At 45.6% G+C, this 22,305-nt stretch overlaps 1 protein-coding gene across 4 annotated transcripts in view; it reads right to left on the bottom strand.

The window, feature by feature from the left end:
- EVI5 (ecotropic viral integration site 5) overlaps positions 1–22,305 on the bottom strand; it is a 120,588-nt gene that overhangs the window by 75,240 nt on the left and 23,043 nt on the right. For all 4 annotated transcript variants that reach the window (XM_083157090.1, XM_083157092.1, XM_083157093.1 and 1 more), the window contains exon 2: positions 8,561–8,790. In XM_083157090.1, coding sequence (XP_083013216.1) covers positions 8,561–8,790 — 230 coding nt within the window. The remainder of the gene's footprint in view (positions 1–8,560; positions 8,791–22,305) is intronic.

Below are 22,305 nucleotides of genomic sequence, written 5' to 3'. Positions count from 1 at the left end.
AGGAATAGGACAGAACAGCCTGTGCTTCGTTGAGTGATTTTACTTGGTGATTGATGGCATCTCCTAAAATAAAAACAATGGAAACTTTACTCTCCCTTTGACTTATCAGCTTAAAACATAGATCCCAGGATCTGTGTAAATACAGCTTTTTGGAAGAGATAAACCAAAAGGTGAAATACACCCTTTGTGGACACTGCTTAGAGGTCTTTTTTTATTCAGTCCTTTTGGGGCGAGAGCTAGTTTAGAAGACTTCATAGCATTTTAGGACACTTTAAAGCCACATGCAGGGACAACCATGACCAGGTCTCTGTGAACCAGAATGAACTTAAGATGATCAGCTCAAATCTGGTCTAGAGAATAGCTGAAAGTATACGGCTCGGTTGCAGTCATGTAGCTGTGTTAACCATGGTGCACATCTAAGCGATGTGTACCTGGCAAATATCGTGGGCAACTGACCCACAGGCAATGCCAAGCTGCATTTGGCAGCAAAAGCCTAAATAACCATATGTTCTGGCTGACCTTGCAAGAGGGCAGGTCAGTAGATATTGCCCACGACAGTGGGTATGCGCATACTAGGCATATATATGGAATGATCCAGCTAGGTCCTTCCGATACGGCTGTAACATATTTGGGCCAAGACCGTTCTAGTGTGTACCAAGTTTTAGCATTTAAAAGTAGCTGCTCTGAGTCCTTGTACATTGACATTTGCATAAATATACCGACAGTGCTCCTGTAGATCTGTATAAGCGCATTCAGAAGTCATTACAATTACTGGTTTAATAAGTCATATTAGCATACTGCCATGTTATGTGCAAAGCAATATTCAATTCTAAAGAAGGTCTACAATATTCCAATAATCAGAATTGTGGAAATTCACCTGTGATAAAGCATACATACATGGTCCCTTTTTTCTCTCTGTAATCCCATCAAAAAATAAAAAATATCACCCCCCTAAACATCATTTCGCAAGCACATGAAATTAAAATAAAGCATGAAGCATCTAATCCTTCCGCCACCCTGATAGGATAAGCGACACTAAACAGTAAATGCACCACTTTCCCTGAACATGTGTGTGAACAAGCACATATAGTTATGGTCTTGCATTCTACTACTAGACAAAGACATAACAAGGAAATACGACAAAGATCTAACTACTTTTACCTTAGAAGAGACATACCCAGGAAGGTACTTGCTTTCGAATAAACAAGTCAGCGTCCCTACTTTAATGTGTGCAGACAGAAGTATGTTACAATCACCTGAACCGGCCTGAACTCTGGAAAGCGAACAGTGTGTTGACACAACCCAAACTCCACAAAAAAACAACCTTTGCCCTTCTGTCGCAAACACTGCCACTATATGGCCGACGTTCAATGCTCTAACAATGTTAATAAATATGCTGGGCCGGACCCCCGTTCTCACTTCGATGGCAAAGTATAAGTCACCAAATCAAACAGATCACATTCTCATTGTAAACCACATGTGGACACACTATAACCCACTACATAGAGAAATGTGGAGGTTGGAACATGGAGATCATATGAAAACCAGGACAAGAGGGTGAATCCAGCAGAACTGTGTTTGGCTCTTATACAAGTAGCAGAGTATGATTTGTGTACTGCTAAGGCTTGGGAAAGGGTGCCGGACGCATTCCCGACAGTCGGGATCCCGACAGTCATTTACCCAACGCTGGGTTTCCGACTGTCAAAACGCCGACAGCCACCCGCTATTTTTCCTCGTGGGGGTCCACGACCCCCATAGAGGGAGAATAGAATAGGTGGCTCGGGTAGCGAGCCACCGTGCCCAAGAGGGGCTTTCTTGCGCTCACCATGCTGTCTGAGTAAGGGCAGTCGGGATCCCAACATCGGGCTAATGACTGTCGGGATCCCGACTGTCGGAGCCCCATACCACACCCCTTGGGAAACACATATCGGCCAAGCTTGGCTGCAAGGAGCCTGTGTGCAGCCGCCCACACATTAGCAGAGGGGCCGCAGCCGACGGGTCCGACCGCAGCATGCAGCAGTAGGACCGGATGGCCAGAATTCGGGAAGAACATATACAGTACAATGGGGTAGATATATTAAAACTTATTTTACATTTTGTAATTATTGGGCCCTGCTTCTCCTGCATAATGTTGAGAAGCGGGCACCCGTGTCACCTTAAAGCAGGCATGTCCAACGGTGGCCCTCCAGATGTTGTGAAACTACACATCCCAGCATGCTTTGCCACAGTTTTGCTATTAGGGAATGCTAAAACTATTGCAAAGCATGCTGGGATGTGTAGTTTCACAACATCTGGAGGGCCAACGTTGGACATGCCTGCCTTAAAGTATTAAGAGCCCCCTTTCAGTCAGCCCATGGCTCTCCTTATCGGCGCCTCTTATCACCGCGCATGTGCCTTTATTTAAAAAAAAAAAAAAAAATCTCCCTCTGCAGCTCACCTGGGAAAGAACTGCTAAAAAACCCTGCTTGTGACCAGGTAAAATATCCAAGGTTACTTGAGCTGGGATTTTTAACTTGTAACAGTTTCCACGGACAAAAATACCAGGTAGGTTCATGTGAAAAACCCCTGTGATTTTCATGTCAAGGTCAAAGGTATTAGAAGAAGGAACAGGACTACCACTGGTAAATTCACTTTTTAAAAAGGGCTACAACCGGTCACAGGATTAACAATGCACTACACCGATACCCAGATCAGTAACTGACCTCCATATATCAATTTTGCTTGCAAAATATAGGCAGGGTTCGGCAAAAACGCGCTATAGCGCGTATTTTACCCTAAACAAGTCCCCGGGGACTCAGTTTTTAAAACTAAAGGGGTCCCCGAGGACGCGCTGTGCTGAACCTGTGAGCCGACGCTGTGTCTGGCTGTCACTGCGTCTCTTGTGATACTGCAGTGTGGGCTGAAGAACCTCGCCCACTAACCTCCCACTCTGGAAGCGAGGAGCCGAGCACCTCAGGCCAGAGTGCCCCTCCCATACTGTGACATCAGAGTGTGGGCAGAAGTCGCCGCTTCCTTCTGGCTGTCTGTAGACGTAGCGCGTACAGCAGCGTCCCGGGGCTGTGTCAGTGAGACAAACAGAGGGAGAGCACAGAGACGAGTAACGGCTGCACAGCACCGCAAGCAACATGGGTGAGTCTCACATCCAGCCCGGGCTGCGGCTGTGTGTACGGGCGGGGTGGTGGATGGAACAAGAGGCCCCGCGCAGAGAGGAGGCTGGGCACCAGCAATGATGTGAGAGGACTACTGGGTGTGAGGGAGGCCGCGCTGTATGAATGAGCGCTGCAGGCTGGGCGCGGGATAGCCTGATAGGTCACTGCCATGGGCTATATGTGATTAGAAGAAATGGAGTTATCAGGTTACCCCCATAATACTTCATGTGTCATTCTATATGGGGAGGCGGAGGTGTAATCGGGCTATGGCAGACCTTGGACTAATGTGGGCCTCGGAATGGGGTTATGGGAGATCTTAGGGTAATGTGCCCTGTTTAATGGGACTATGGCAGATGTGTGCTGGGGCTATAGCAGACCATGGGGTATCTTGTGCTGTGTAGTGGGGCTATAACATACCGCAGGATAATGAGGGCTGTGTAATGAGTCTATGGAAGACTGCAAGGTAACATGGGCAGGCTAATGAGGCTTTGGTAAAATGAAGGGTAACTTGGGAAGTATAATGGGGCTATGGCAGACCTCAGGGTAATTTGGGCTGTGTTATGGGGCTATGATAGACCTTGTTCGGTATTGTGGGCTGCGTTTTGGGGCTATGATAGACCTTGTTCCAATGTGGGCTTTGTAATGGGGCTATGGCAGATGTCGGGGTAATGTGGGCTGTGTAGTAGGACTATGGTAGACCACGGGGTACCGTATGATATGTAGTGGGGTGTACCACTGTGTAATGGGGTTTGGAAAAATGCAGGGTAACATGGACTGTGTAATGGGGCCCTGGCAGACCATAGAGCATTTTGGGCTGTGTAATGGGTCTATAGCCAACCTGACGTTAATGTGGGCTGTTTACTGGGGTTATGTCAGACCTCAGGGTAGTGGGGGCTATGGAAGACCTCAGGCTAAAATGGGCTGTGTAGTGGGACTATGGCAGAACACCGGGCACCATGTTTTGTTTAGTGGGGCTATGGAAGACTGCTGTGTAATGGGGCTATAGCAGACAATTGGGCAATGTGGGCTGTATGTATAAATGGCACATATATGCTGGGAGTGTAAAGGGCTTGTCCTACTGTATGTAACCTGCTGTGTGCTTATGCTTTTCTAGTACTTTTGTGTTGAGAGAGAACTGAAGGTGTATAATGAAGCTTTCTGTACTACAGCTGTGTGAATTGATATGGACATTATTTAATTCATTTTATTTCTGATTCTGTGTTGTATGTGTGCTTGTGACTTGTTTAGTTTTCAAGGTTTATATAGTTTCTAGTATATATGTATCTTTATGCGAGTGGGCCAATTGATACTTCCCCCCAGACCCACATGTGCCATGCTGGGGAGAGGAGGATTTATTCCGTTGGGACCCAGAAAAGGTCAGGTAGGACCCCAATTTTTAGAAGTGAAGGGTCCCCGGAACCCACTTTTTTGGGTGGTTTTCGTGAACACTGTTAATAGGTTATTTGTATTGTCAAGGTAAGAAACACAGCATGACATTTTGGGTTCAAATCCACATCTATTTATTATCTTTATATTCATATCCTTCAGCCTTCAGGATATTGGGGTTCCTTCAGGATATTTGGGGTTCTCTTTGTAGAATTACCCCCCCAACCCCCTTTTTATCTAGGGGCAACAACTTACTGATGCAAAATACCAGGTGCCCATACCAAAAAAAAAAAAAAAAAATCCTCTCACAGTGGATAACCCTCCACGCCATCCCCCAGCGGTGACTGCTACATTGCGGTGAATGGGTCCAAGGTCGCATCGACCCTGGCTACATGTTTACACTGCCCCTGGACATGGGAGCAGCATTGTAATTGGATTGCTAGGACACCCAAAACGTGATATTTACCAGGATGGCTTTTCAGTAGCAAAAAAAAAAAAAAACAGGTTGATGGCACGTCCCCACACAAAATCCTGGGTTATTTTTTGCTGGTGGAAAAGGGGTATAAAATAACATTCTCAGAGATGGTAGTAGCCCAAAATTTACCTATATGGGATATATTTTTCACTTTGCATATCAAAGCCTAGTGATAGGTACATTTACACCAAGATTAATAAATAAAAGCAGAGCACAGAACACTGTATAGAACATCAATCTGCTCCTCACACAAGCTGTGACTGTGGGTATGCTGTCACTGGGTAGACCACAAGAAGTTGACAGTGACTAAGTCGACATGGTATTGACAAAAGGTCGACACAAGATTATGGTTGACATAAAAAAGGTAAAAATTTGGGTTTTGGGGGGTTTTTTTTAAGGTGGATTTTTATACTTACTATCCAAGTGGGCATAGAGAGTGCATGTAATAATGTGCCGAGCTCAGCAAGCCATGCGAGGGGATGTGGTGTCCATGTCGACAGACACCGAAAATGTGAAAAACTCATGTTGACCATAGGTTTGTGTCCGCCTTTTGCCAATGTCGACCTTGGGTAGGTCAACCATTTCAAGATGTCAACCTAGTCACTGTCTATCATTAGTGGTCGGCCTAGTGACTGTCGACCTAGACATGGTCTACCGTTCCTTCTGTGACTTTGCACTGCTCAGGCTTATAGCAGGGAATTGTTTTCATTGCAGCCACCAGTAGAGGGTCTCCATCAGCAGCAGCAATTCAATTGTTCTGCTGTTCAGGCACCTAACAGCTATTGAAGTCATTTTTTGCTTTCAGACTCCACAGTTAAACAAATATGCCTATTTAATAGTACCTTAAACACTACATTATAGTGCAAGAGCAACTGCTTAAGGCAGGCATGTTCAAACTATGGCCCTCCAGCTGTTGTGAAACTACAAGTCTCATCATGCCTTGAATGAATGCTAAAACTATGGCAAGGCATGCCGGTGATATGATGAGGTTTAGTGTTCATGATTATGAACAAATCAGTTCTGACCTTTGTCTATTTGCAGTCTGAGCAGTGACTGAGTCTTCCGTTCAGCACTAAATGACAATGCTGGCACTTGGCTGAACGCTGGCTTAATTAAGAGGCAAACACTTAATAAATAAATTTATAAGCATTGCAGCAGAATCCAACTAGTCCACAATGCTGTACTATGTGCATACTATGGTCTGCGTTACAAAGAACAAATATAGAAACAAAGAAGTTACTGAACTAAATACAATAGTCCCACCAATATAAGCCTCGTAACAGAGTATAGAGAGACATATCACAAAGCACGATCCACTTGCTCTGTAACGAAGAAATGTCAGGATAGAAAAAGTTCACAGTAATACAAGACAGCAGACAAAAGGAACACGTTGCTAAGATTTCTTTGATGCCAAAACATTGGGCATAACTGAAAACTACAAGCGTAAGCGCGAGATTAAGCCTCCTGGAAGGTGAACTCATTCTGTCAGTGAATACAGTAGTTAGAATTTCAAAACAGGTTCTTCACAGAAGCATCAATACCGCAGATCAGTAAGAACATCATTACAACCAGAAGAGCTTCTCATTGTCTGTAATATGCTAAAGCCAAGGAGAGCATATGACTGCCCTATGTGCCAAATCCCTGACATCAAGGAACTCTACACACTGGTATTTGTTGTACACATTTAAAACAAAAATACACAAGACTTAAAAGCACTATAAAATGAATGGGCTGATTTGCCAACAATCGGATGATTAGCCTGATCTATTGTATAGTGTTTTACGAACAATCATTTTGGGGTGCAGATAAACCTTGCGCACAAACACAAACCTATAAGTGAAGGATGAAGACGAAACCTCCTGATATTGTCCTATATGTATGCATTATCAATAATCTGACCAGGTTAAAAATGGTGTAGTATGTGGGTATATCGCATTCTTCCTCCCCAGCCGAAGTGACAAGGGGATAAAAAGAAAAAAAAAAAAAAAAACACAACCACATCACACACGCTTGTCATAAATAACATATATAGTGTAGATATCGGGAGCTTCCTCTAGCCAAATAGGCCGATTGTCATCCTGATTTTAAAAAAAAATTGAAAACCATTATCTGACAGTGCACCTAAAATCAGCCAAAAACACAGTACACTCGTTTCCTTACAAACCCCAGCTCTGCATCACGGTCTACATTACCTGCAGGCAGCATGGACACTCATTAAAACTAAGTACAGTTTCTAGGGGTGAACTCATTAAATATACAGTAGACTACAGAACAGTTTGAGTTGCAGCATGTGATACATCACATCAGTTGAAGTGGTACATGATGCAACCGACATCTTTCTACAAAGGCAGAGAACACCACAATGGGTGTGGATGATCAGATAGACAGGGACAAAAGGTCGACATTAGTTTCACATTGTCGACCTTTTTACTTTAAAAAAGTAATACAAAGTTTAAGTATTAAAGGACCCAGTTCCGTGGGTGCACCCTACCATTTCTCTATACTGTAGGTCTTTCTTTACATGGTGAATGAACAAGCTGGTTTAAAAAAAAACCATGAAAACCTCATATCAACCTTGTCATGCATCTACCTTTCATGGTGACCTTTTGGGGTACACCTATTGACTATATATAGACTCTGTAGTTGTATCAGTCAGAACCAGCATAGAACTACCCTGTAGTACAGTGGTAGCCAACTCCAGTCCTCAAGAGCTACCAACAGTGCACATTTTCTAGATCACCTAGCTGGGGAACAAGTGTATTCAATACTCACTGACACATTATAGATGATCCACAGGTGGAGCTAATTAAAATGTAAACTGTTGGTAGCTCTCGAGGACTGGAATTGGCTCCACCTGCTGTAGTACAAGTGTAAGTGTAGTGCAAGGGGACAGTAATTTATTACCAATTCTTTATATATCGCACACATATTCCGCAGTGCTTTACAGAGAATATTTGAACATTCACACCAGTCCCTGCCCCAGTGGAGCTTACAGTCTAGATTCCCTAAAACATGTACACGCATGATTTACACACTCTGCACAGTTAGGGCCATCAAACCCATGACCTCAGTACGGTGAGGCGGTAATGCCAACCTTTACACCATCCCTGTTGCCTGTTCCCATTAATGTTATGCTTGCTGTACTTCAAACAATGTATAAAATCGGTATCCGATTCACAACGTAATAAGGGGCACCTAATATTTTACAGAATTTGTAACCTGACTAACTTTACTTCGGAATATTTCCATTTTTACCCATAATTCCGTATTATTTTTACACATCTATACCCAGCAAACAGAGAAGATAAACTGTTAGGGTACACACGGTGAGATATGCACAATTTTACTATTCAATTTTGCTTATAGAATCGAAATTGAATGCTTTTAGCAGCAGTCTAAGCAGATTCGATCCCAATGCCCGTTCACGTATAGTGGAAAATCTAAAAGAAAAATAGTCTTGAAAGACTATTTAGTACAAATCGAATGCCAGATATAACTGTGTATGCGCGCGCCTTAAGACCAGCACAAGAATTCTTAGGACACAACTTACCGGTTCTGTTCCTCAAGCTTCGCCAGCAACACTTCGTCATCTGGACTCAGCTGCACTGGAGAAGACGGAGAAAGTGCTGGCGTAGACAGAGTTGTGGACGACGATGTAGTATATAGTGAAGTAGATGGACTCGCCACCTGACTTGCCATTTGACTGACAGTGTGGGACACCGTGTTCTTCACCCATGAGAGAGTAGAACTCAATTTTTCTGCAACCTTGTCTGTCGCCACCTGGAATCAGGAAATGGAAAAACTATTTTTAGAACCTTTTTAATTTGTGATCGTTTCTCCTTTAAGCTGTGTACACTTTTGGCGACTTTCCCAAGTATGCACAATAACGATATTAACAACATTTCTGTACTTAGTGTGTACACATTAGATTGTTATCGATGCACATATCCGCGTGTTGTTATCAACTCCCTCCATCATCTACACATGCAGTCAAATCCTAACTATCTTGTCAATTATTATTATTATAATTTTATTTATAAGGCGCCACAAGTGTTTTGCAGCGCCGTACAAAGGAACAATACAGGGAGACAAAGCTTGGCATAACAGCATGCTCCTGGGTGTGGCCGCTGAATGATCTCATTCAGTGTGTATGTATCATCAGTTGTCAAGGAGTTCCAGGCAATTCAAGGGAAAATCATTAACATTGTTTATGGATGATAAAGTCTAATGCAGGGGTAGCCAACTTCAGTCCTCGAGAGCTACCAACAGTTAACGTTTTCCATGTCTCCTCACAGAATCACAAGTGAAATAATTAGCTCCACCTGTGGATCATTTATAATGTGTCAGTAATGAGTGCACCTGTGAGGTGAGCTGGAAAACGTGAACTGTTGATAGCTCTCGAGGGCTGGAGTTGGCTACCCCTGGTCTAATGTGTATCCAGCTTTACATCTCACATATATGACTGCAAATTGTCACTGACAAAGATTCAATGGCACCAAGAATATTGAATATTCAAAATACACCTGGACAAACCAATAAACACTCAGCAATGCAAATTGCAAAGAAAAAGTATAAAAAAAAGTATTAAATTGAACATAAAAAAAGACATTTACTAAACTATCCTGTTAATGTTATCCAAATAATCATTGTTAACTGAGACGAGTCACTGGGAAGCTCACTTCTATACACCTTTGTTATTTTAGTTGTAATTACCACTGTATCTCAACAGAGGGCAGTAGGATACTTTATTTCAGAGCAGAGCTTTCAGAAGGTAAAAAGGTGACCATACAATGGGCCCTTATTCTGGTTGGTGCGGTCGAGCCGCATATGCGGCTGCGACCGCACCAGACGAATCCCCGCCCACCCTACGGATCGCCACGGCCGTCCGTACACGGACGGCTGGCGATCCGCATAAAAATGGTGGAGGCTACGCCTCCACCATGGTGGGAGCTGCCCCCTGCATTCGATGGTCGTCGACCATCGAAGGCAGGTCCGCACGCCGCGGCAGCTCCCGCAAGCTGAGACCACACGGACAATCGTCCGTGTGGTAGCTTGTATGGGGGCTGAAAGCTGACATCCGGCGACGTCAGCTTTCCGCCCCCATGAGTTGCGTCATGGCCTCATTACCATGCGTACGCCCCGCGTTTGCATGGGAACGCCCATGAAACGCGGGGCGTACACATAGGGAAATGAGGGCATGATGCCTCTCACGCCCCTATACGCCCCCTTTGCGGCGGACGAAATACGTCTGCGGCGAAGGGGGCTGCACATGCGCAGATTCACCTCTGCGCATGTGCAGAGTAAAAACATCGGCGGTACGGCCGCACGCGGGCCGTACCGATCCGATTAGAATAAGGGCCAATGTATTAATGCACTTTTCTAGTAGTAGAATTAAATAACGCCCCTTTCAGACCGCACTAAAAAAACGGTATATTGCCGATTTTAACCATTTTGAAACGGTATTCTGTGCGGTCTGAAAGGTGCAAAGTGATTTTACCGTTTCCAAAAAAAACGGTTTTTGGAAATGTTACAAGTGCCAACCAATTTTGCTTTTGATGAGTCTTCAAAACAGGAGAGCACAACAGTCACTGGGATACTTTCATTGGGTCACCAGCAAGTTGTCACCAGCAACAGTCATTAGGCCGACACGGTCATTAGATCCACAGTGAAAAGGTTGACATGGGGTTTTTCACTTTTTTTTCGAGCCGACAGGTGGTATTTCATGCCCTACCATCCACTAAGGCGCGGTGGGAGAACAAAATAGTGTGCCGAGCGTAGCGAGGCACCGAGGCCGAAGCATGGCGAGTGCAGCAATCCCTGTAAAGGGACGGGGTGCACTTTAACCGGTGTCCATGTTGACTGTGTTGACATTGGGGTTTGGAAAAAAAAAAAAAAAAGTGAAAAACCCCATGTTGACCTTTGGGCTGTCGACCTAGACTCATGTCAACCTAAAAGGTGTCTACCTAATTACTGTCTAACAACTTGCTGGTGACCAACTGATCCATACCGCATTCAGTACAGTGTATCCTTGTGGCAGCCATGCTGATCTCCGGATCCAATGCACATGGTACAGTGCATCAGATCGAAAGTAAATGTCCTACGATATGACACTATTCACACGATTTATAGGCCCGATGAGTCGAATTTGTGCGTAAAAAGGGCCATATCATACTAGTGTATGGGGGCCTCAAACCTACATCCACAAAATCTCCCTGCCGAGTTCCTGCAAAAATGGTGCGCAAGTGTACCATGAATTCTGTATTCTTGTATTCGGTTTTAAAGGCAAAGGGTGCTCACACCAAACATTGATTTGATTTAGATTTTTCTTCTGTTCACCGAAAACTTCAGTTTTTTAAAAGCCTTCTTACCCAGTATAGAAACTGGAGTAAGAAAAGCAGCTGAGGTCAGTGCAGGTCACTACGGTAGCAGCTGCAGTGTCACTCATGCACAGGACTCACTTCTGTGATATGTGGTTAAACCAGCAATATGCTGTAGATCCCTAATTAGGACGCATTTACACAAATGCCACACTGCTATATAGCGGCTGCTAACAGGAGTACTCTCTCATGTAACTCATTTACATGGAAGAATTAAACAGTAGCCAGTGTGACACTGCCTATGACAAGGAAGAATTACTCTTGTCTATACACCTAGAAAAACGGGTACAAGGGAGACAAAGCAGAAGCTAGAGATCTGCACCAAGGGGGTGATTCAGGTTGGTTTGCAAAAGCAAACTCCTACTTAAATGTACAAAACCATGTGCACTGCAGGTGGGGCTGATGTAACAGGTGCAAAGCTTGCCCCCTTTCTGCACCCGATGACGCCTGCCATCTTGAGATGGCACATCAGGTGCAGAAAGAGGGTGGGCAGAGGGCAGAAGAATACTGTAGTGCTAGTGAGGGTCAGCGATTGCGGCAGAATTGTTTAACCCCTTTAGTGGCAATCCCGAGAATATTTTAGGCTATGCTTCAATGCCCAGACTGGCAAACCCGGAAAATTCTTGGGATTGCCGCTACTTAGCGCCAGGCAGCGCCACAGAGCCTACTGCTGAACTAAGCTTCAGCACTGTGGGGATCCGGCTGCTCGGCCATGCCTCTGTCCTTCCCGGCTATGTGAGTGTCTGCGATGTGACAATGTAATGTCACGCCAGGTTGCCGGGGGCTGAAAATAAAAATAAAATAAAAAACCACCACACACACACACACACACACACACACCCACCCAACTGAATGGGTTAAAACACTGGCTGAGTTCTCTTAATCAGAGGGCTTACCCAGCGCTTTCAACAATTCTGCCACCACTGCTGACCCCCACCAACTTCTAGCACTGCGCTACCCCTCTGCCATGCCACCAGTGGTCCCTCTGGCCCCCTTGCCCCAAACCCCATGCTGTCGAAAGCGCTCCATCCGCCCACAGATTGCATTCAAGCAATCACATGTGGTTAAAAACCACGTGATCGCTCCTGCAATTAGATAGATAATATGTGCAGCACATACTATCCATCGATGAGAGATTCAACGGCAGGCCCACGCATTGCAAATGAGCAGCATAAGCATAATGCTGACAGTATTAACCCTGCAGAGAAACAAAATAACTCCTCCAAATCTAAAGGCCCATACACACTAGTAGACTTTCATTTCAAAAGACTTTGCCAAAATCTTTGATAGATATATCTTTCACCAAAGTAGTGCGTACACACTAGACTATTTTCCTCAAAGAGCGAGAGATTTTCAGGAGGCGAAAGACTTTGCTGAAAATCTTTCATATACAAGGCTATTTACATAATGGGCTGGGTTTGAATTCCAAGGGTGGGAGCAGGGTCCATTTTAATCAGTGCATTCCTGTTCTTGGTGCCTGATTCAGAACTGATTGCTGGCAAAATCTGGCCCGTGTGCACGGCAAACATTTTATTTGTAGCCGTGCACATAGGGAAAAAATTATTCACACCATCATGTCCATTACACATTATACCACATACTAGAACGCCCATTACACAATATGCCACACACCATTGGGTGATTGGCAGTGGGTGATAGTGATGGATAGCAGGTGACAGCAGTGTAAGGGTGGTGGATAAGGGTGACGGGCAGTGGGTGATAGTGACAGATAGTGGGTGACAGCAGCATGAGGGTGATGGGCAGTGGGTGATAGCGATGGATAGTGGGTGATGGCAGCATAAGGGCGACATCGGTGTGAGGGTGACGAGCAGTGAGTGATAGTAATGGATAGTGGGTGACAGCAGCATGAGGGTGGTGGATGAGGGTGACGGGCAGTGGGTGACAGCAGCGTGAGGGTGACGGATTGTGGGTGACGGCAGCGTAAGGGTGGCCGGTGATGGTGACGGATAGTGTACTGGCTGGGGGGGCACATGCCATCCTGCCACCCGACACAGTCCGCTACTGGAACTTGGGCCCCTAGGATTATGGGGCCCTAGGGCAACTGCCCATCAAGCCCTTGCATTAAGATGTCCCTGAATATATACATTGCTGGCCTGTGCCAGCAATGTATATATTACTTGCTAATACGTAATCATTGGTGCCCTGTGGCACCAATAATATATACATTGCTGGTCTGTGCCAGCAATGTATATATTACTGGCTTATTAATAACATTGGTGCCAGTAATATATACATTGCTGGCATGTGCCATCAATGTATATATTAATGGATTATTAATAACATTGGTGCCCAGTGGTGCCAGTAATATATACATTGCTGACCTGTGCCAGCAATGTATATATTACTGCATTATAAACATTATTGGTGGCCAGTGGTGCCATCAATATACACATTGCTGGCATGTGCCAGCAATGTATATATTAATGGATTATTAATAACATTGGTGCCCAGTGGTTCCAGTAATATATACATTGCTGACCTGTGCCAGCAATGTATATATTACTGGCTTATTAATAACATTGGTGCCCAGTGGTGCCAGTAATATATACATTGCTGACCTGTGCCAGCAATGTATATATTACTGCATTATAAATATCATTGGTGGCCAGTGGTGGCAGAAATATATACATTGCTGGCATGTGCCAGCAATGTATATATCACTGCCTTTAACATTGGTGGTCAGCGGAGGAGCAGGGAGGATGCGGCCAGTGGGCTGTGGGCGGGGTGTTCGGCTGGGTGGGCGGGGCGCTCCGACGTGCTGCTGTGTACTGTAGCCGGGAGGAGGGGGAGAGGAGGCTGCGCTGCATGCATATCTGCAGCCTGTGACCGGACAGCGTGGGAGCGAGGAGGGGTGAGTATAAGCAGGGGGATGGAGCGGGCGGTCAGCTGGGCTGAAAGTCTGTGATCTTTCAGCCCGGCTGCCGTACACATTTAGCGATGATGGCTAAAAAACCAGCCATCATCGCTAGATGTGCTGGTAAAACCAGCAGACTTCCCACCTCGCTAGCGATGATGCGGGAGCGCGCATCATCGCTAGTCGGGGATCTCTGGCCCATACACACTAGGCGATTTTCAAGTGTGTATGGGCCTTAACTCTCTACACACAATGTTGGAGTTTGCTTTTGCAAACCAACAAGAATCAACCCAAATCTGAATTAACAAAAATGACCAATGCCTAGACCTGTGTCCTAACAAACTTGATGCCACAACACACAGCTGACACAGGTACTCACTAGTCCATACACAAATAGAATTCCACAAAATGATAGATTGTTAAAATGGTTGGGGCAGTGAACACAGAAGAGTATTACGAAAGTAGTCTGTCAAATGACAGGATCTAACCAGCAAGGATTTGTGGCTTTACCAAGTTCTTTCTTCTTCCCTTGTTGGCTTTGATTTTTATGATGGATCAGCATATACGTAAATATTATAGTTCTCTTTTATGTCCTTTACCCTAAGCTGAAAGACACTATTGTCAGACATTTCCAAGTTTTAGCTGCTGGAGACTTAAGGTGTAACTGCTGTTAACAAATATTAATTCATGGATAATACACCACTGCTCAGGATTTGTAGAGACTGTCTATTATCATCAGAGTAGACCATTCATGAATGCCGGGGGTGTTATTCTTAAAGGCCCCCATTGACTAGGGCGAGGTAACTCATGCAGTACCCAGCCAACTCACCTGACAGCAGGATAACATAGGATACATTGTATGCGGTTCTTTTGCATTCAATGTATCGTACGTGATTCTAGCCAGGGCTATGGGCTGCAATGAATATTCATGGGAGCCTGTAGGATCTGCAAGGTGCACAGGAACACGCCTGATATCACAGGAATAGGACATGGGATGGGTCACTTTTCATGCGTTCCATCATAGCAATGTGTCGCAGTCCCATAAAAAGGGGCCATATTGCACTATTGGAAGGCGGCCTTCACATTTCAGTCTCTCTGTAGTTTTTCTTTACAAAAAGGTGCGTACACACTACTTGATTTTTTTTAAAGAGAAGCATAATAATAGCCAGTCAAACATTTTTGGGTAATTGTCCACTGTGTATGCAATCTATCTTTAACCATACATGCTCTTCCGGGTCATTAGTGATGCCTTCTGTCACATGCAGCTCAGTCAGAGAACGGTCACCAACAGCTATACTCATGGACGCAGCTACAGGCTACATCATTTGTGAAATCGTTCAGCGTGTATCGTTTGTCATGGAGTTGAAGGTGTGATCTCATTATTTGCAGCATTGTCTAATGTGTAAACCACTTTAGATCATAGACGTACAATGGTAAAACGTATCACTTCCAAAAAAACTCTTATACAGTAAATGTCCTCCCTGACACCGCCAAAGTCACCCTTGTCTCCCAATTACATCCCCATCACTGCAACCAAGCTAAGTAATTTGACCTGTCATTGGCTACAGCAGAATAAAGTGAAGGTTATGGAGTGGCCATCTCAGTCTCCTGACCTCAATATCATTGAGCCACTCTGGGGAGATGTCAAACGTGCAGTTCATGCAAGACAGCCCAAGAATTTACAGGAACTGGAGGCTCTTTGCCAAGAAGAATGGGCAGCTTCACCATCCAAGAAAATAAATAAAGAGCCTCATCCACAACGACCACAAAAGACTTCAAGCGGTCATTGATGTTAAAGGGAACAATACACGGTATTAAGAACTGGGGTATGTAAACTTTTGATCAGAGTGATTTGGGCAGTTTCTGTTGCCATTATGATTTAAAAAGAGTAAACACAGTTGTACTTGTTTCCTAGCACGACGCCACCAATTTTAATTGTTTGCAATTGGGTCGCAAAATATCGGGTCAATCACATCACATGCAACCAAATCGCATGCGATGGACCCGATTTTTTTACATTGGAACCAATGTTAAATGGTCCCTGAGACCCGATTTTACATTGGCCCCAATGTAAAAAGCCCCCCAGACCCCATTTTTCATTGTACGCCCCCCCCCCCCCCATTGTTATCGCCACGATCAACGTGAACCCGGAGCGTGGTGAGCGCAGCGGTACGTGTCCTCCGACCTTTTCATACCCCCACTATCCACGTCGGCGTGGAGTTGATATTATATAGTGTGGCGAGCGCAGCGAGCTCCAAATGCGGCGAGCGCTCCCGATAAGAGCTGCCCTTTGTGATCCCTGTGGCTACCTGGACTTCAGAGGCTGCACATGGACAGAGAGACCATGGCAACTGTGGGGCATGCTGGGAGGTATCAGTCTGATCCCTAGGCTTCTATGGGGTTACCCTGGTGTAACCCTCGTAAGTGAAGCCCCACCAGGAGGGGAACCTTGGAAAAGTGGGTTTACCCCATTTTTTTTTTCCTTTAGTACATCCAGCTCACAGGCGGGCAGTGGGGCCAGGACTGGCGCAGTTGGCGGGCTGTGCGTGACGTCATGATGCGCAAAGCTGCACAGCCAGAGACTGGTGTGCCCGTCAATTGGATTCTCACAGCAGGTGATTAATGACGTCAGGGGGTGCGGTGGAGAGGAGGTCCTCATCACCTGTACATGCACAGCCAATCATAAACGACCCGCAGGAGCACCCATCATCCATTGGTGGGTGTGTACACACTAGCCAATATAATCAGCACTATCACTCATTTACGGTGCCTAACATTCCCACATCCAAAAGATGCTTTGTATAGAAGTAAATTATTTGGCAAAACAGGGCTCTGTACAATTTTCCATGAACATTTGGCTAGCAGATTGTCTGATTTTACATGTTCCTACTAACAAATCCCGACTATTCAAAACACAGCATACTATAAATGGGACATCGGAGGTGTCTGGTGTCTGCCATCAAACAAACACTGCACAGAAAGACTTCAAGCTGCAGAGATATTTGCACTTGCCCTAACCTGCAAATGACGATTGTGTGTGAGACGTAGGATACGATAACCAAACTCAGGAGAATATGCCAACAATACTAACAGGAAATCACTACACATACTATGCAACACTTTCATAGAGAGCCCATAGCTATTCAAACCAGGAGATGCCCAGTCAGTCACGGTAAGGTGCATTTCTCAGCTCAGTGTCCGGCATAAATAGCTCTCAGCACTAAGGGGGGGTATTCAATCTGTGCCAATATTTCCTGACAGGGGAAATATCAGCATTCACCTATTCAAAGTGGCCGTAAACAAAAGCATTGAAAGGTGTCAGATCTGTTTTGTCAGATTGTCAAATACACGGCCGTTCCAACAATCTGCTGCAGTTTCTGACAATTTGCGGACTCGTCACCTTGTATACAGATTGTCGATGTACCGTCGGATCACACAAAAACATCCGGGGTTCCGACTATCAGGATGTTCCAACAGTTGGGAGTCCTGGATTGGATTGAATACTCCTTTTTGTTACAGGACATTTTCACTGTCATATGTTGAAGTTTTCCAGGTATCAAACATTAGAGGTTGACCATGTCAACATACCATGTACATGCCTTTTACCTCTTGCAGAAGCCGACCGTGTACACAGATGATCGTGAACACTGAGGCTTACATTAGGATATTTGGTTTGGTGCTTGTGTAGTTTCATGGCGGCAGGCTACGCTACGTTTTCAGCGTAGGCTAAGCTACATTGTCAACATAGCCTAACAGTTGCCTAGCGTAGTCAGCGTAGTGTCCCCGTGGCAGCCCTGCGTAGTGTCCCCGTCAGGCAGCATAGTCACCGTACTGTCCCTGCTAGCTGCAGCTCTGTCCCTGGCAAGCCGAGTGATCGCCTCTCACAAAGCGCCGGTAACCGCCAGATCCTCTGCACTTGCCACAATTTATGAAATAAACGCCACGCCGACGTGGCTAGTGGGGGGCATGAACAGGTCGGGAGTGCTGACTGACTACGCTAACTAACTATGTAAGCTCCGGCTAGCCGCGAACACTACGCTGATACTGACAGGGACGCTGACCAAGCTGACCGCGAGAACACTACGCTGAATCTGACAGGAACTCTACGCTGACTACGTAACTGCCGCCATGAAACTACAGAAGTACCTTCGGTTTTATATTGGGAATAAAGCTTCATTATTTCTGGAACGGTATGCACCACATTTTGGTTCTCTGACAACCTATGAACTGAAACTGAATAGGAAATAAAACACACAGAATTCTTCTATGGCCTACATAATTGTATAGTAATACATGGGAAGAGATGACATGCCACTTGCTGACATTACACAGCAGACTCCAGCACACACTCTACACAGCATAATCCATTTCGGAACTCTGCTGACAAACCTATTTCCCTACCGTCCTAGCTCCTTGTACAGAGATAGATTTACAGAGTACAATGTCAGGGTAAGGATATGGTCCACATCATATGAATCAGTGAATACAGTCTGCTAAGGAAAATAAGTGACCAAGATTAGGAGTCCATCGCTGCTCAGTGACAAAAACCGACATGGATAACCAACTCAGAAAAACTGGCTATAAATGTATTTATTTATAATACATAGTACTGCCTCTATCCATTAACATCTGTTGGAATGCATTTAGTATATGCTCAGCATAAAAGTCTGTTAAAGTGTAAGAATTCTATCATATATCACATTCTTTATAACAATCCCAATCCCAACCGGTGTTCTGCAATTTATAGAATACTCGCTCTTTATGCCTCCTACTTTACGAACCTTACTCATTGGCTTTTGAAAACTTATCACATATGGCTTCTTAACCCCGCTTGTTTGTTTTTTTTTCCTGAATGTCGACACAGTCGACATGGACACTGAACCGTAGCACCGCGTCCCCTCGCGTGGCTCACCTATTTTATTCTCCCACTACGCACTAGTGGATGGTAGAGCATGAAACACCGCCTGTCGGCACAAAAAAAAAAGAAGAAGTAGTGAAAAACCCCAATGTCCACCTTTTTACTGTCGACCTTGCCATGTTGACCTAATGTAAATAGTGTTGATTCTAGCACCTACCAACTTTGAAAACCCATGCAGTTCCTCTTCCCTGCCTGGAGTGTCGCTGTCTTCTGTGGTGTTTCTAGCACAGGCCTGGTTTGCATATCAGTGCTGAAATACAGACCACACTGTCCTAAAAGCACTACAGCAGACAGCGACACCCCAGGCAGGGTAGATAAACTGCATGGGTTTTCAAAGTTGGCGGGTGCTAGAATGAACACTATTAATGTCGGCCTTTCCTCATGTTGACCTAATGGTGTCCACCCAATGTATGTCAACCTAATGACCGTATCCCCCATGGAGAAGAATGGTCCGTTTACATGAAATTTCACATGATTGTTATTGGTTTCCCCCCACCGATCGGGAGTACATTACTTGCCCCAAAGCACCAGGTTTAGCCACACAATGCAGCTAAACTAAGTTTGAAGTCCTGGCTGTGAAGAGTGACATTTGGATGCCCAAGGGGGACACTTCTGGGAGGCTGCTAGTAGAAATGATGCCTGCGACTCAAGTCGACCGACACCAAAAATCAAGAAAAGCTTATGTTGACCTTTTTGGTACTTGTTTCCTAGAACAGCGCCCAGGATTTCCATCGTATGGGCTCCTACAAAATCTCATTGCATCGCATCCCCCTGGAATATTGCGGTATGCGATGCGATTTTTAATTGTTCAAGCACCCATGCCATGAGATGTAATGGGTGCTTACAACCCCATGTATCCACGCCATCCCGAAGCGTGGTGAGCAGCGGCGGTACGCGTCCTCTGACCTTTCCATACCCCCACTATCCACGTCGGCGTGGAGTTGATTTTAGATAGTGTGGCGAGCGAGCCACCGAGCCCAAAGCGTGGCGCCACACTATCTATAATCAACTCCACGCCGACGTGGATAGTGGGGGTATGAAAAGGTCACAGGACGCGTACCGCCACGCTTCGGGATGGCGTGGATACTGGGGGTTACATCTCATTGTAAGCACCCATCAAATATCATGGCATTGGTGCTTGTACAATTAAAAATCGCATCCCATTTGCTGGCATGCGATGCGATATTTAATTGTACAAGCATCGCATCGCAGACCACTAAATAAGATACACGATGGCATGCGATGGGCACAGTGCTAGGTAACAAGTACCACCTTTTTCATGTCAACATTTCCCAAGTCGACCTAATGACCATGTCGACCCAAGTTCTGTCAACCCTGTGACCCATACCCAGCCATATTTGCCAGACCCTGTATTACAGCCCATCAGATAAATTGCATGTAAACATAGCACATCAAGATCAAAATTGGATGGAAGGACTCCTGGGGGAGTTCAAGGGAAGTCAGATGCGACTTGAGGCTCAGACAAGTCACAGTATTTATAGTCAGAGTCAGTTCATCTCTCTGATATGTGATCTGGGACAATCAGTTTTTTCATAATTTGCTGCAATATAAATCACAAACACAATATACTTTGCTAGGTTTAGGGTTTTGCATATCAATATACCTTTCCCTGACAGCAGGTTGGGGGCTCATTTACATTAAAGACTCTGTCAAAGACATCTCCCAATTAAACTAACAACCAGGACATTGTCCCCAGTGCCTAAGCCACATTCGGTTCAAAGTCCTGGCTGTCAGATGCCAGAACTGTAGTGCCTTGCTTCCTAGGGCAGCATCCCACTTACAGGATACAATAACATCCTATTGGGACTAGTGATACCATCCTGCTATCCTTCCAGTCCTCACATAAATCAGGTTGGACCATCCTAAACATTGCCAACAGAAGTAAACCTGACCGCACGTGTGGGACAGACTGGGAATAGGTAAATGCTGACACACATTCTGTGCTACATGCACACCAAATACAGTCATTGCAATCATTACATTATCTCTTATAAAGACAGATGAAGGAAGACTAGTCTAAAGCTAAAATTATTCCACCTTAACTTCCAACTATGGTAATAAAACCGATACCGAAGAAAGACAACCTACAGCTGGGAGGGGCACCATGCATCAGTTGCAAATTTAGAGGAGATCTGGTAATACATTACAGTTTGTTATTATATATATATATATATATATATATATAGAGTCCAATGACACGTAGTGATGTCACCAATTAGTGTTCAATCTAGCACCCTACCCCATTTAAGACCCATGCAGTTCCCATAAACAGCCAGCCAATCAGCTCCTACCTGCCATGTCACAGACTGTTTGAAAAATGTCAGGTAGGATCTGATTGGCTGGCTGTTTATCACTTTTGAAGCTTATGCTGCTTTCAAACCGCAAAACCTGCTCAGACCAGGTATTTAAAATGGTTTTTGAAACGGGTCAGAACAAGTTTAACCCCTTTCACACCGCATGTAAATACCTGGTCTAAAGCAGGTTTGCGGTGTGAAAGCAACAGTGTGAAATGAGGTAAAACCCCCCCTCCCCCTTCCAATGCTCGTAGAGACAGTCCGACACAGGCAGCAGCAGCGCAGAGTGTATGTTGAGAGAGACTGCAGCGGTCCGGCTGATGGAGAGCGGGCAGGGGGGCGCATGGTGAGGTGATTGGGGGCATCACCTCACCATTCGCCCCCCTGCCTGCTCTCCATCAGCTGGACCGCTGGCTGCTCTCCGTCCCTCTCATCATCAGCACACCCTGCGCTGCTGCTGCCTGTGTCAGACTGTCTCTACGAGCATTGGAAGGGGGGGGGGGCTTTACCGCTTTTAACACTGTTGCTGCGCTGCTGCTGCCTGTGCCCAGCGCCGTCTCTTCCACCCCCACAGAGGGCGAGGAGGCAGCGGGACATCCACGTCATGCTCACGCTGCCCGCACTCCGCTGCCCGCACTCCGCTGCTGAAACGCTGCTGCTCCGGAACCGGTGAGTCCAGGCAGACAGCCGCCTGAGCTGCCCGTCCCCGCTCACCTCCTCGGCAGTAGCAGCAGCCCCCGCTCTCGCCGGGGCAGGACACACTGTGCTCCAGCGGACACTTGCAGGGACCCCCTGCCCCCAGCGCGACCA

The sequence above is a fragment of the Crinia signifera genome, chromosome 8 (assembly GCF_055691185.1).
Source record: "Crinia signifera chromosome 8, ASM5569118v1, whole genome shotgun sequence".
Classification (NCBI taxonomy): domain Eukaryota; kingdom Metazoa; phylum Chordata; class Amphibia; order Anura; family Myobatrachidae; genus Crinia; species Crinia signifera.
The sequence above is the reverse complement of the archived record's forward strand: the minus strand, read 5'-3'. Positions and strand labels throughout refer to the sequence as shown.